Below are 12,475 nucleotides of genomic sequence, written 5' to 3' on the forward strand. Positions count from 1 at the left end.
TGAATGAATTTACCACTGGTGATGACCTGCTAACATCGGCAAATGACTGACTCCATGTCTCTCTTTTGTTAAATCAGACAAATTATATGATGTGATGTCATAGCTTGCAATAAGGTTTTTTTGAGTTTCCTCGTTAACTAAATTATACATCAATCTGTGTTATTTCAGCTATAAGATTTGCATCTGAATAGGTAACAACGTCATGTTCCAATTAGTTACTATTTCATCTATATAGAATGCGTGATTTTCAGCACCTTATAATGTTTTCCATTTATATTAGCTTGGATGTTGGTATAAGATTAAGCCTTTGTTTCTCTTACAGCTGTGGTATGTGGACAACACAAATGTTCATGCTTATCAAAACATACTCCGTTTTTTATGGTTTATATCCTGTGCAAAAACTATCTGCATGTGCTTCGTAGCAATGTTAACATGTTTGATGTGCATGATACAATTGAACAGATGATGCAGTGGAAGCTACTGCAAATAGATGTGTATTCTTAGATCATGCATCATCAAGTGCTTTGAGGCACTTTTCCAAATGTTGTTTGCCCTTTATTATGTTCTTGTGTAGTTGATTCAAGAAAAATTTTCCAACCCTACTTCAAGAATCACAAGTATGTGAAACTTTAAGAATCTAATTAGGGTTCAAGAATCATGAATGTGTTAAGTAAACCAACTCCTACTTCCATTCCTTTTCCCTCGAGATTATGCTTGCATTGACGGGGATTGCTCAATCCGCAAGTCTTCACACCAGATTTAATCAATGCTCAGCTTAGAACATAAGGTTTAAAAAAAATGACAAACTGGCTAGGCCTCGGCCTAGGTGAAACGGTTTTTTTTTTTTTGTGAGATTGAAGATCGTAATTTCTCAATTATTCTAAATGAGTTATATAGAATTTGTCATCATAGTTCATGAGATATGATATGATATAATTTTATTTCATTATCAATGATGTAATGCAAACCTTTTTATCTTTTCATAAAGGAAATGAGAATGACATTTGCAGTGTTTGTACAATTGATATGGCCATTTTAAATTATCAATAATTCTAATATAGGTGTCTTGAGTGTATGTTCCTTAATAACAGTATTTTTGTATAGGTGATGCCTATCGTGTTTTTGTGTATGAAGCAAAAGCACTATAACTTTATTTTTGCATGTTCGCCTCACAAAAATGGATAATTTAGTTTGATTGTATTTTGTGTCTCTGTTTCTCAGCTATAATGTTTTAGTATAGGATTATAGTGTTTTTGTATATGTATCATGATAAATTTATTGAAAAATACTTGGATTGATTCATCTTATAGATATGTTAAAATCTTATGGGCCGATAATTACAGAGGGCAAATGTTTTTTTAGTTTGTCCTTTCAGAGTCGTTTTGGGATATATGGAAGGTAGGTAAGAGCATTTGCAAAAGTCCCTCATTTTCGATTATTTTCGAGAATTATTTATTTATTTATTTATCATCATCAATTTTTTTTCTCTTTCTTTTTTTTTTTCTTTTTTTTTTCCTTTCTTTCTCCCCATTACTCTTCAACTTTTTCAATGTCCATACTAAAGTGTGTGCACCCTTAAAATTGATAGGAAATATGGCAGAAAATGTTATATATTATTAAATGAAAAATAGAGAACATAATCGCAAATCATCGTCGTTCATCCTTAAATTGGCATGGACGACAAAAATATTGCCTGGATAAATTACAATAAAGAAACCGAGTTACCTAATAATATGAGATTGAAGATGGGTGTCGATATTTCGTGGATCGCAATTGATGACGCTGACCCACCCACTCTCTCCGAGAGACCGCGATGGGCCCCAGCTGTCGACGGGTCCTCACCCTCGTCGGAGGCCTTGATCAGTGCGGGTAAAACCTGCCGGGGGGCTTCTCGGTTGCGTCCCTCTTGTTAAGAAGGTCAAAGTCTCAAGAACGTCCCACCAAATTTTCACATTTAACGACATTGCCATTCTCCTCCTCTAGATTTGCCTTTGTGAAGAGACAGTTAAATGGGATCAACCTTACCCTGCCCGCACAAGTCCACTACATCTCTGCTGCTATTTTTTAGGGCAGGCAGAACCCTTGAGGACTCCATCCACTATGATCTTATGATGAATTGATTTGGGGAGGACAATACTTGAGACGAGTCTTGAAGTGAGCTAATCGCTTTGAAGATAGCAGGCGCCAGCCCTGGGCGATGTGGATCCATCCTGCATGGGTTACGACACTACGACGGTCACCTACCAGCCTTACTTCACGTAACACGACAACCAATTCATGCCTCCAACAAAACTCTCTTACATGGCCACGCATCCTCTTGCATGAGCTAGTGACATCCATCCCCATGGGCCTTGTTATCAGCGAGTGAGATGGGTCTCCAATGGCGAGATCCCCCAACTCTCTCCCATGCACGTCCGCTCCCCTCTGTGTGTCCCCATTCCGAGGTCTCCAACCCTATATAGAATCCTCCTCTCTTCCACACAAACACCTGCTCAACTCTTATATTCGGAAAACAAAAAAACCATGGACGTTTCTTGCTGATATCTTCGTACAAGATCAGTAGACCTTTTGTTGAATTTGATAGGAATAAGGGAAGAGTAGTACAAGCTTCAATCTTTTATATTTCTCTTAAAAATCTCTTTATAATTTTAGAAACTTTATCTGTTTCATAACCTAATATTTCTCTTAATTTTTTTTTATAATTTTAAAAACTCTATCTTCATGACGTAATATATGGAGTTTATATAGTCCCCAAAGATACATTACATTAATTGTATTCAAAATGAATCTTTTTTTTTTCAAGAAACTCTTTCAAGAATTAATAATCAATTTGACTTTTCCTTCCATAAATATTTAATCTATTTTTTTCTTTTTGATGTAATGAATCTTCCTCTTGATACAATGAACCTTTCTTTAGATAAAATTAATCTCTTTATGACACTTGAACGGGTTTAATTCCAACATTCTCCCCCCTTAAACTTATTCCATCTAACATATCAAGTTTATTTCGAAGTTGTTTAAATATTTTAAATTTGAGAGGTTTTATAAGTATATCGGCCACTTGTTCACTTGTTTTGATATGATATAACTCCACTTCTTTATTTTTGATATGATATCTTATGAAATGAAATCTTGTGTCGATATGCTTCAATCTTTCATGGTAGACTAGATTCTTGGCTAAGGCAATAGCTGATTTGTTATCAACATAAATCTTGGTTGACTTATCCTGTGGTATATGAAGTTCTTGGAATAATCTTCTTAACCAGATTGCATGACAAACACTAGAAGAAACTGCTATATATTATGCTTCACAACTTGATAGAGCAACGATTTGGTGCTTTTTTGAAGATCAAGTGAATATAGCTTTACTAAAATAAAATATAAATCCAATTATATTTTTTCGATCATCGTAGCTTTCGGCCCAATCACTATCACTATATCCAATAAGCTCCAACCTATTAGATGATGAATAGAACATTTCATACTCAATTGTTCCTTTAATATATCTTAAAATTCTTTTAATGATATTTAAATGAGATATCTTAGGAACTTCCATATATTTATTATTAAACCAACTCCAAATAGTATATCAGGTCGAGTGCATGTTAAATACCTTAAACATCCAACTAGACTTTTATAACAAGTTGGATTAATGTATTTACCTTTACATTCCTTGGTCAACTTGGTGACATATTCAATAGGTGTATCTGTAGGATGATAATCTTCCAAAATTTCTTTAGAATATCTGCATAATTTTCTTATAAGATAAAAATTTCTCCATTATCTTGTATAACTTCAATACCAAGGAAATAAGTCATTAAGCCTAAGTCGATCATCTCAAACTCTTTTTTTATAGAGTATTTAAAGTCTTTAATCATGGAACTACTATTGCTTATAAATATTAAATCATCTACATACAGGCATACAAACAAGATATCTCCATTAGAGTATACAAACAAGATATCTCCATTAGAGTTATATTTTGTATACAGAGCAGAGCATGTTTATGTGGACATTTAGAAAAAAATATTTTGAATAAAATAAGCATCTATTCGAGAATTCCATGCTCGTGGGACTTGTTTAAGCCCATAAAGAGCTCTCTTTAACTTGTATACTTTGTCTTCTTATTTATGAATAATAAAACCAGGGGGTTGTTGAATATATACTCTTCTTCATGAACTCAATTAAGAAATGCTAAATATCTATTTATAAAATTTTTCATTTCATTTGAGTTACTAGAGAGATAAGTAATTTTACTATCTCTAATTGAGCAATTAGTGTAAATACTTCTTCGTAGTTAATTCCATATCGTTGTTTGTATCCCTTTGCAACCAATCAGGCATTGTATTTCTCCATCTCTCCTTTTGCATTTCTTTTTGCTTTGAAGATCCACTTAACAATAATAGCTTGGTGATCTTTTGGAAGTATAGTAAGCTCCCATGTATTATTTTTGTTAATGATATAAATCTCTTCATTCATAGCCTATCATCATTTTTCTTCTCTACAAGCTTCTTTAAAGGTTAATAGATTAAATCCCGTAAAAAATATAAAATAAAGAAAGTTCATCATTATTAATATCAATCCTTTAAGTCACATCATATAGCTCCTGAATCGATCTTGTTCTTCTTATAATTGGACTTCTTGAATCATGTGACCTAGTTGATTTGGGTGATGATTCCAATAAAGCTATTTTAGTGCTTGTTTGTATTATATTATCATCTTTTAAAGCTATAGCTTTCTTATGTTACTTATCATTTTTTCAGTTCCAAATCTGTTGTTCATCAAATTCAACATCTCTTACATCACAACCTTATTTGTAATAGGATTATAGAGTTTGTAACAATTAGAATTATCTGGATAACCTAGCAAAATGCATTTCTGACTTTTATCCTCTAATTTTGTTCTATTTTCTTTTGGTATATTGGTAAATGTGACGCTTCCAAAAATTCTCAAATGATCAACTCTTAGTTTTTGTAAGCTCCATGCTTCTTCTAGTATAACATTACCAATTCGCTTGGTTGGAAACCTGTTAAGCAAATAAACTACACAAGCAACATCTCTCCAAAAATTTTTAGGAAATTTTCTTTCCTTTAACATGCATCAGACTATATTAAGGATAGTTCTATTTTTTTTTTTTTGAGACACCATTTTATTGAGGTGTGTATGGTATAGTAAATTGATATAGAATTTCATTATTTCTAAAAAAACTTTCAAATTTATTTAATATATATATCTACCACCCTTATCTATTCTTAAACATTTAATCTTACAACAACTTTGTCTTTCAATAAAATCCTTAAATTCTTTTAGTTTTCTTAAAACTTTTTCCTTTTCTTTTAACATATAAACCTAAGTTTTGCCACTATGATCATAAAGGTAAGAAAATACCTGTTTACTCCAAGTGATACTAGATTGATAGGGCTACAAATATCTGAGTGCACTAGATCAAGTTGATGTCATGTTCTTTTTGTTCTTCTGACTTTGAAAGACTTTCTTTCTTACCTACCTATGACACGTACTTCACATAATTTTGATGGGTGATTAATTCTTGTCACCATATTATACTTCTCTAAAAGTTTCAAAGCCTCAAAATTTAAGTGAGCATATCTAAGATGCCATAGTGTAGAAATATCCTCAATACCAGTTTTAAAATAATTTATTGATAAAAAATACATAAATACAAAGAAAATATTTTATTCTTTGTCATTTTCATATGTGACATCAATATTTTATTCTTGTCATGAATTGAGAGAGTCATATTTTTCATCTCAATATCATAACCTTTTTTAAGTAATTACCCCAAGCTTCGAATATTATTTTTCATATTAGGAACATAATAAACATATGAAATACATAATTCTTTACCATTATTAAGTTCAAAGAGAATTTTACCTTTGACTCTTACTAGTCTTTGAGACAAATTACCAAATATAATGTTCCCAAAATAACTTGTATCCATTTCTAAAAATAATTTTTGATGTCACACATGTGATTTGAGGCTCCTGTATCTAGATACCATGTCATAGACTGATCATCTTTTAAATTATCATAATCATTAGCAAAACTTGATTTTCATTCTTTTCTTCCTTAACATAATTTACCTTATCACCTTGATTGTTAGGATTATAATAATATTTATAGAAGTAATGTCCATACCTTTTACAAACATAGCATTGTATTTTAGACATTTTATAATTTCTGCCACATCCATGGCCTCAGCCATATCCTTGGCCATAACCTCGGTCTCTTTGACTAAAATTTTCTCCACCACTTTCATTGTTTGGAGATTCTTGATTGGTAAGATTTCTACCTCCTCTTTCGTTTTGAGAATTTGATCCACCTTTCTTTTCAAGAGTAAGCTTAGCTTGTAATGCTTACTCCATAGTTTTGTCTTCTCATCTTTTTATAATCATTTGTTCATGAACTTGAAAAGAACTCATAAGTTCTTCTAAAGATATTTTTTCTAAATCTTTAGATTATTCAATCGCAATAGCAATAAAATCAAATTTTAGATCTAGAGATCTCAGTATTTTTTCTATTACTCTTTGATCACTTATTTGTTCACAATTTCATCTCATTTGATGAACAATAGAAATGATTTTTGAGAAGCAATAAAAAATAATTTCAAAAGTACCTTGTTGTAATTTTTCAAATTTAGCTCGTAAAACTTGTAGACAATGTTTCTTTACCTTATCAAGACCACTGAATGCTTTTTGAAGAATTTCCCAAGCCTCCTTTGAAGTATTTACTGGAGTAATGATCTCGAATATTGTATCATCAAGTCCTTGGTAGATTATAAACAAAGCATTTTTTTCCTTCTTCCTTCTATCTTTGAGTTGCTTTCTTGCTTCTGTATTTATTGCTCATTCTTTTGTTGGACTTGGTTCAATATATTCATATTCTATAAACTCTCATACATCTTGGGAGCCTAGAAGAACCTTCATTTAGATGCATCATGTATCATAATTTTTTTTGTCAATCTTAGAATTTAAATTTGGATGATACTTAGGGAAGAGGCTATAGCTTAACCTACGCTCTGATACCAAATGTTGAATTTTATAGAAAGAAGAGATAGAGATATCAAATAAAGGAAGAGTAAAATAAGCTTCAATCTTCTATATTTCTCTCAAAAAAACTCTTTTCAATTTCAGAAACTTTATCTATTTCATGATCCTATGAGGTTTATATAATCCCCAAAAATACATTACATTAATTGTATTCAAAATGAATCATTCTTTTTTAAGAAACTTTTTCAAGAACCAAAAACCAATTTGACTTATTTTTTTATAAATATTTAATTTTTTTTAATGTAATAAATTTTTCTCTTGATACAATGTACCTTTCTTGATGAAATTAGTCTCTTTATGACACTTGAACATATTTAATTTTAACACCTTTAATAGTATTTTTGGTACTATTCTTGTAACTAGTTGGTAATTAACACCATTTATTTGGGTCGATTCTGGCTTTCAGGTTCAGTCAGCGACAATTGCATTGTCATAGAAATGCCTCGACGATCATGCTGTGGACGTCGACGAAGAGCCAAAGAAAGAGGAAGCGATCCATGTCACAAATGATGAGATAACGGTTCATCAAGAATTCGTAGCCAAAGTGGAGATAACACCCAGGCTAGTACTGTCGACTAACGAGACAATTGTCGAAGAAGAAATGGTTAAAGACAGTTGAGCTGCCTGAAGAAGCAAAAGCTCCTGATGTGGCGATGCCTATAGAGGGGACTACCGAATCCACTGTCCCAGACGAGACACCAACAAAAAAACCAGAGAAGGCCTTTGACGAGGGAAAAGAGGACTCGGAGGGAAAGCCTGCAGACGAGAAAGCAAGCGACGAGGTCCCGAGCAAGAAGAGTGAGGACTGAGGGGGGGAGCGTGTTTGTTGCAAGTAGATTCTTCGTTAACTACTAGTTTGGCTATTGGCTACCATGCTGTTGTCATTTAGATTACCGTCGTTTGTGTTCTGCTTGAAATATTATACGGCTACAAATTGCACACATATAGCTTCATGGAAAACAGATATAATGTTACTTTTATAAATCGTCCTGACAAAATCATATATACTTATTTTTTATTATAAATATTCGAAAAAAATATAATTCTCATACCCTTTTTCGTATAACATTCAATAGCACAAATCCATATGAAAATTTAAAATTCTAATCATAATTAAATACAAAATCATTTTTATTGTTTTATTTTTCCAATGTCAACTTCTATGTAAGACCATTTTTCAATCCATAATTAAATTAATTATATAATATCATGTAAGATCAAATTAAACATGGAATGTCAAAATTAAGTAACCAAAAATCTAATGTGCTCTATCTAATCTCCTTCTTCAAATAATTAATGTTTACTTTTGTTTTTCATTAATCCAGTCATTCCCTTTATCATGACAAATTTTCTTGTCATATTTCCCATATTTTTATTCCTTTCATATAATGGTAATTCAACAATTATGTAACTATATCAACATGATAAAATATCAAAATTAATTAATCTTTAGTACAATATAGAATTCTTTTTTTGTGAAAGAACTCAGAATTTTAAAAAATATCCTAAATCAAGAGTTTTTTACATTTGAGTTGATTTCTTACATAAAAATGATTCTCTAATAGAATATATCTTCAATACTAAGTATTATTCTAAGTATTATCATATTTGTAAGGTCATCTCTTTTTTAAGGTAATTTTCTTGTTATCATCTCTTCTTATTATTGTATACTTCTTATTGATGTATTATTCCAACTACCATCATGTAGGTAAGTTATATCTATGTCGATATTCATGCTCAATCATTGGAATTTTAAATTTAATTTAAAATATTTTATATATTATCATGTGTTACTAAATGCGCATAAAGGTTTATGTTTATAGTATAAGTAGATAAGATTATTTTTATCAAAATTTATGTGATTGAAGTTTTGTTTCTATTTGTTAAAGTTTTTTATTTTTTTATTAATTGTCATATTTTAGATTTTTAAATAAATTTTAAATTATTTACATGTTTTAAAGTATTTTCATAATTAAACATGAAGTCTGACTTGCTGACACAACGTTTCAACTAGTGACCTAGGGCTTAATCGAATAACAATTCGGTAATATTAATAACTATACTTTGTTATTACAATGTCACTAAAATTTAATGTATATTTTTCAGAAAAATATGAAACTAACATGAGACATCCATGTTATAAACATGGGATGTCATTTTGCATGTGGACAATTTCTTTATTTCTTTTTTTGTTTATGATACAAGGCATATACTCAATGTAACAAAGAGAAAGCAGAAAAAAGTAGGGATAGGAACTCTTGTGTGGAACAGTTCATCACTTTTGCCTCACAACCCCATAATGCGAAATCAGATGCACGGGTCAGGTTTCACGTTGCCATTGGAGCTACCATAGACATGAACACAAATAGAAGCATTTTTGGGTTGCTTTTCGTTGCCGTTGTACTTCAAGCTGATGTCACTGAGCTCCACGCCCTCACATGGAGCAACCTCGCTGCACACTAGATTATAAGCTATTGGCGAGAGAAAGGTCCCCACGATATTTCTGTACTTGATATTCTTGATCTTAACTAGAGAAGGATCCTACATGGAGAGAGGAAGGATGCTCAAATTTCAAGACTATGATGATATATTTAGCTGTAGTAGAAGCAATGAGGCATACCTTTTTGGGACAGTTATCTGATGGGCAATAATTCTGATTTATGATGATGGGGTTATAGACATTATTCATGATGATGTGTTCAAAGACGAAATCAGTGGCCTTCAACCTAGATGGAGAAGATTGCAATGTCTTGATCCTCAATCCATTTGTTGTACCGGTAAGATTGCAATTACTCACGTTCAGCCCGATTACATCTTTCTCACCAGCATTTCTGCCGAGACTACCGACGCTGATGCCATGGCCTGGGCCGCATAACACCTTAAAGATGGTCAGATTGGTGCAGCCCGGGCCGATGGAGATGCAGTCATCACCGGTGCCGATGACTGAATTGGCAACCTGGATATTGGTCGACTCGGCGATGTGAATGCCATCAGTGTTGGGGCTATCTTGAGGAGCACTGATCTTGATGGAATCAAAGATAATGTTTCTTGATTCAAAGACATGAATGTGGAAGAACTTGCTGTCGATAGAAGAAATGCTTTTGATGGTTGCGTTCGTGACGAAACTGAACACCAAGTTCTATACGGTAGCATTGTAACGATTGTCAGTGCAATTCAAAGTAAGAACGAAGTAGTGTTAATATCTGCATGGTTAGAGCAAGGAAGACATGGCTACCATACCATGGGTAAGGGTTTGCAATCATTTGTCTTTTTGCATTGGTTGTAAGGCCATGCAGAAGCTCCTTGTCCGTTGAATCTTCCACCACCTGAGATAACCAATCCATTAATGTACTGGAAATGGAGCCAATATTGATTGTAAGCTTCGAGATGGGTGGATGCCAGTAGCTGCCCTTTCACTTGCATCACCATTATGCCTTTGCATGGCCCTTTGAAGATTGTTGGACCGAGCAGGTATGCTCCCTCTGGGATCACTATCGTTGCCTTCCCTTGTACCGCGCATGCCGCACTCCATGCCGTTTCAAAAGCCTACCATGTCCATAATTGTTACAACCGTAAGTATGGAGATGTCATGAAGAAAATACAAGAAGTTTCTTATGTTTCTCCTCCGTCCCGCTAAAACTTTTTGTAATTCAAGTTCATGAAGATTTTTAAATTCATAGGAACTACGACAAAAACTATTGGTTGTAGTGAAAACCTATACTAAACATGAAAAGCTACCTTTGTGTTATCGGTTTTGCCATCTCCTGCTGCTCCATAATCCTTCACATTGTAAACACCGTCAGCCATGGCTACCCTCGCACCACTTAAGATGAAGAATAGCAAGCCAATCACAATAATACTTAATTCTAATCCCATTATCAAAAGTCTTCTCCTCGATCGATGTGTTCTCTGAATCAGCGCTTGTGTGTGCATGTCAATAGTTTGAATTAAGAAATCATTTATAGTGAGGGCATGCAAGAGGATTCTTCCCATGTAATCAACAAGTACATATGGTTTAAGCAATTTTTGACAACCAAGGTAACAATCACTTGCTATTTATATATGTTTGTGGTTGAGAAGGATACGTATGATTACTGGTTTGCCATTTCGGAAGTCTATTCGTGGCCTATATTCATTTGGAAACAACCTCTTCCATTGGAAGGTGTTAACTCCACAATTTGTGAACTTTGCGAGCGATGTTGGGGTGCTGAATAACCGAAGACTTTAATTTTTATGCTATATGCAAATTGAAAATGAACTATGTATGATGTCAGTGTGTTCGAAATATTTATGTATATGAAATGATGAATTAAGAGAAGAGCACCACAATCTACTTATTAAGTTTTTGGTTTGTGTTTCGAATTTTTGTATGATATACATTTAGACATCAGATGATGAAATTTAATTTGAATACATTTAAAGTATAAAAAAAGAGAATTTAGCTAATAAGGTTATGGGTTTGATTGAATTTAGATAAATAGCAACAACCGGTAGACAGCGATGAAATGTCCGTTAGGTTAAAATTTAAACCAGTAGGGACAAATGGAATAGTGGATTGAATTGATGTCTAATTTGATATGTTTTATATGTTATCTTAGAAGCTCACATTCCAGAGAACATAAAGTTGGAACTGTTAGGATCGGAGCGGCACTAAGAGAGGGGGGTGAATTAGTGCAGCGGTGAAGTGCGATAAACTTTTCACGATTTAAACACTTTTCGGAAACTTCGTTCGATAAAAGCAACGTTTTCGTTTAAAACCGTTTCGATTGCGTTTTAACTTGAAGAGATACGTAAGATGGAGACAAAGCAGTATAGCATTAAAGTGCAAATGGTTTGCAGTAATATAAATGACAATAAGTAAATGCAAACCAGAGATTACGCCGATTTTACAGTGGTTCGGTCAAATGACCTACATCCACTTGCGAGGCCCCTCTTAGTTGAGGCTCCCACCTTCCACTAGCAAATCTCTTGAAATGGAAGGGTAAATACCCCTCTTACAACTCTTTACAAGCGGTTCACTCTCTTACAGATTTTCGAGAAGGAATGAGGTGAACACTAGCAAATCGAAAGCAAGACTATCTAAGACTTTTCTAGGGCCTTTCTCTCAAACACTTGCTGCTCAAAAAGTTGTAATCTCAGCTGAGATTTGAGGGGTATTTATAGGCCTCAAGAGGATTCAAATTTGGGCTCCAAATTTGAATTCTCGTGGAGTTCCCGATGCTGGCGGTGCCACCGCCTGTCAGTGGCGGTGCCACCACCTGCTACTGTCAGACGTTGACAGTGCTGGGCGGTGCCACCGCCCAGCTCTCGGGCACTGGGCAGTGCCACCGCCTACAGTGTTTTCAGCCCAACTACAGTGTTTTCAGCCCACTAGTTGGGCTTCAATCTTGCCTCAAACTAGTCCGAAC

General features: G+C 33.6%; 1 protein-coding gene across 1 annotated transcript; it reads right to left on the minus strand.

Annotated features, from left to right (window-relative positions):
- Window positions 1–9,374: 9,374 nt before the first annotated feature.
- On the minus strand, window positions 9,375–10,874 carry LOC135628354 (exopolygalacturonase-like). Its single transcript, XM_065134977.1, has 4 exons — window positions 10,806–10,874; window positions 10,308–10,613; window positions 9,688–10,206; window positions 9,375–9,608 (listed from the first exon to the last, which is right to left on the minus strand). Exons 1-4 carry the CDS (start codon window positions 10,872–10,874, stop codon window positions 9,375–9,377), a joined length of 1,128 nt encoding a protein of 375 aa, XP_064991049.1.
- Between the last annotated feature and the right edge of the window lie 1,601 nt (window positions 10,875–12,475).

This window comes from Musa acuminata, chromosome BXJ3-1, assembly GCF_036884655.1.
Source record: "Musa acuminata AAA Group cultivar baxijiao chromosome BXJ3-1, Cavendish_Baxijiao_AAA, whole genome shotgun sequence".
NCBI classification, from domain to species: Eukaryota; Viridiplantae; Streptophyta; class Magnoliopsida; order Zingiberales; family Musaceae; genus Musa; species Musa acuminata.

Coding starts and splice junctions, on each gene's coding strand:
- LOC135628354 (XM_065134977.1), bottom strand. CDS start 10,874: ATGGCTGACGGTGTTTACAATGTGAAGGATTATGGAGCAGCAGGAGAT. Junction 10,614..10,805: donor GCAAAACCGATAACACAAAG/GTAGCTTTTCAT, acceptor TGGACATGGTAG/GCTTTTGAAACGGCATGGAG. Junction 9,609..9,687: donor CAGATAACTGTCCCAAAAAG/GTATGCCTCATT, acceptor CTCTCCATGTAG/GATCCTTCTCTAGTTAAGAT.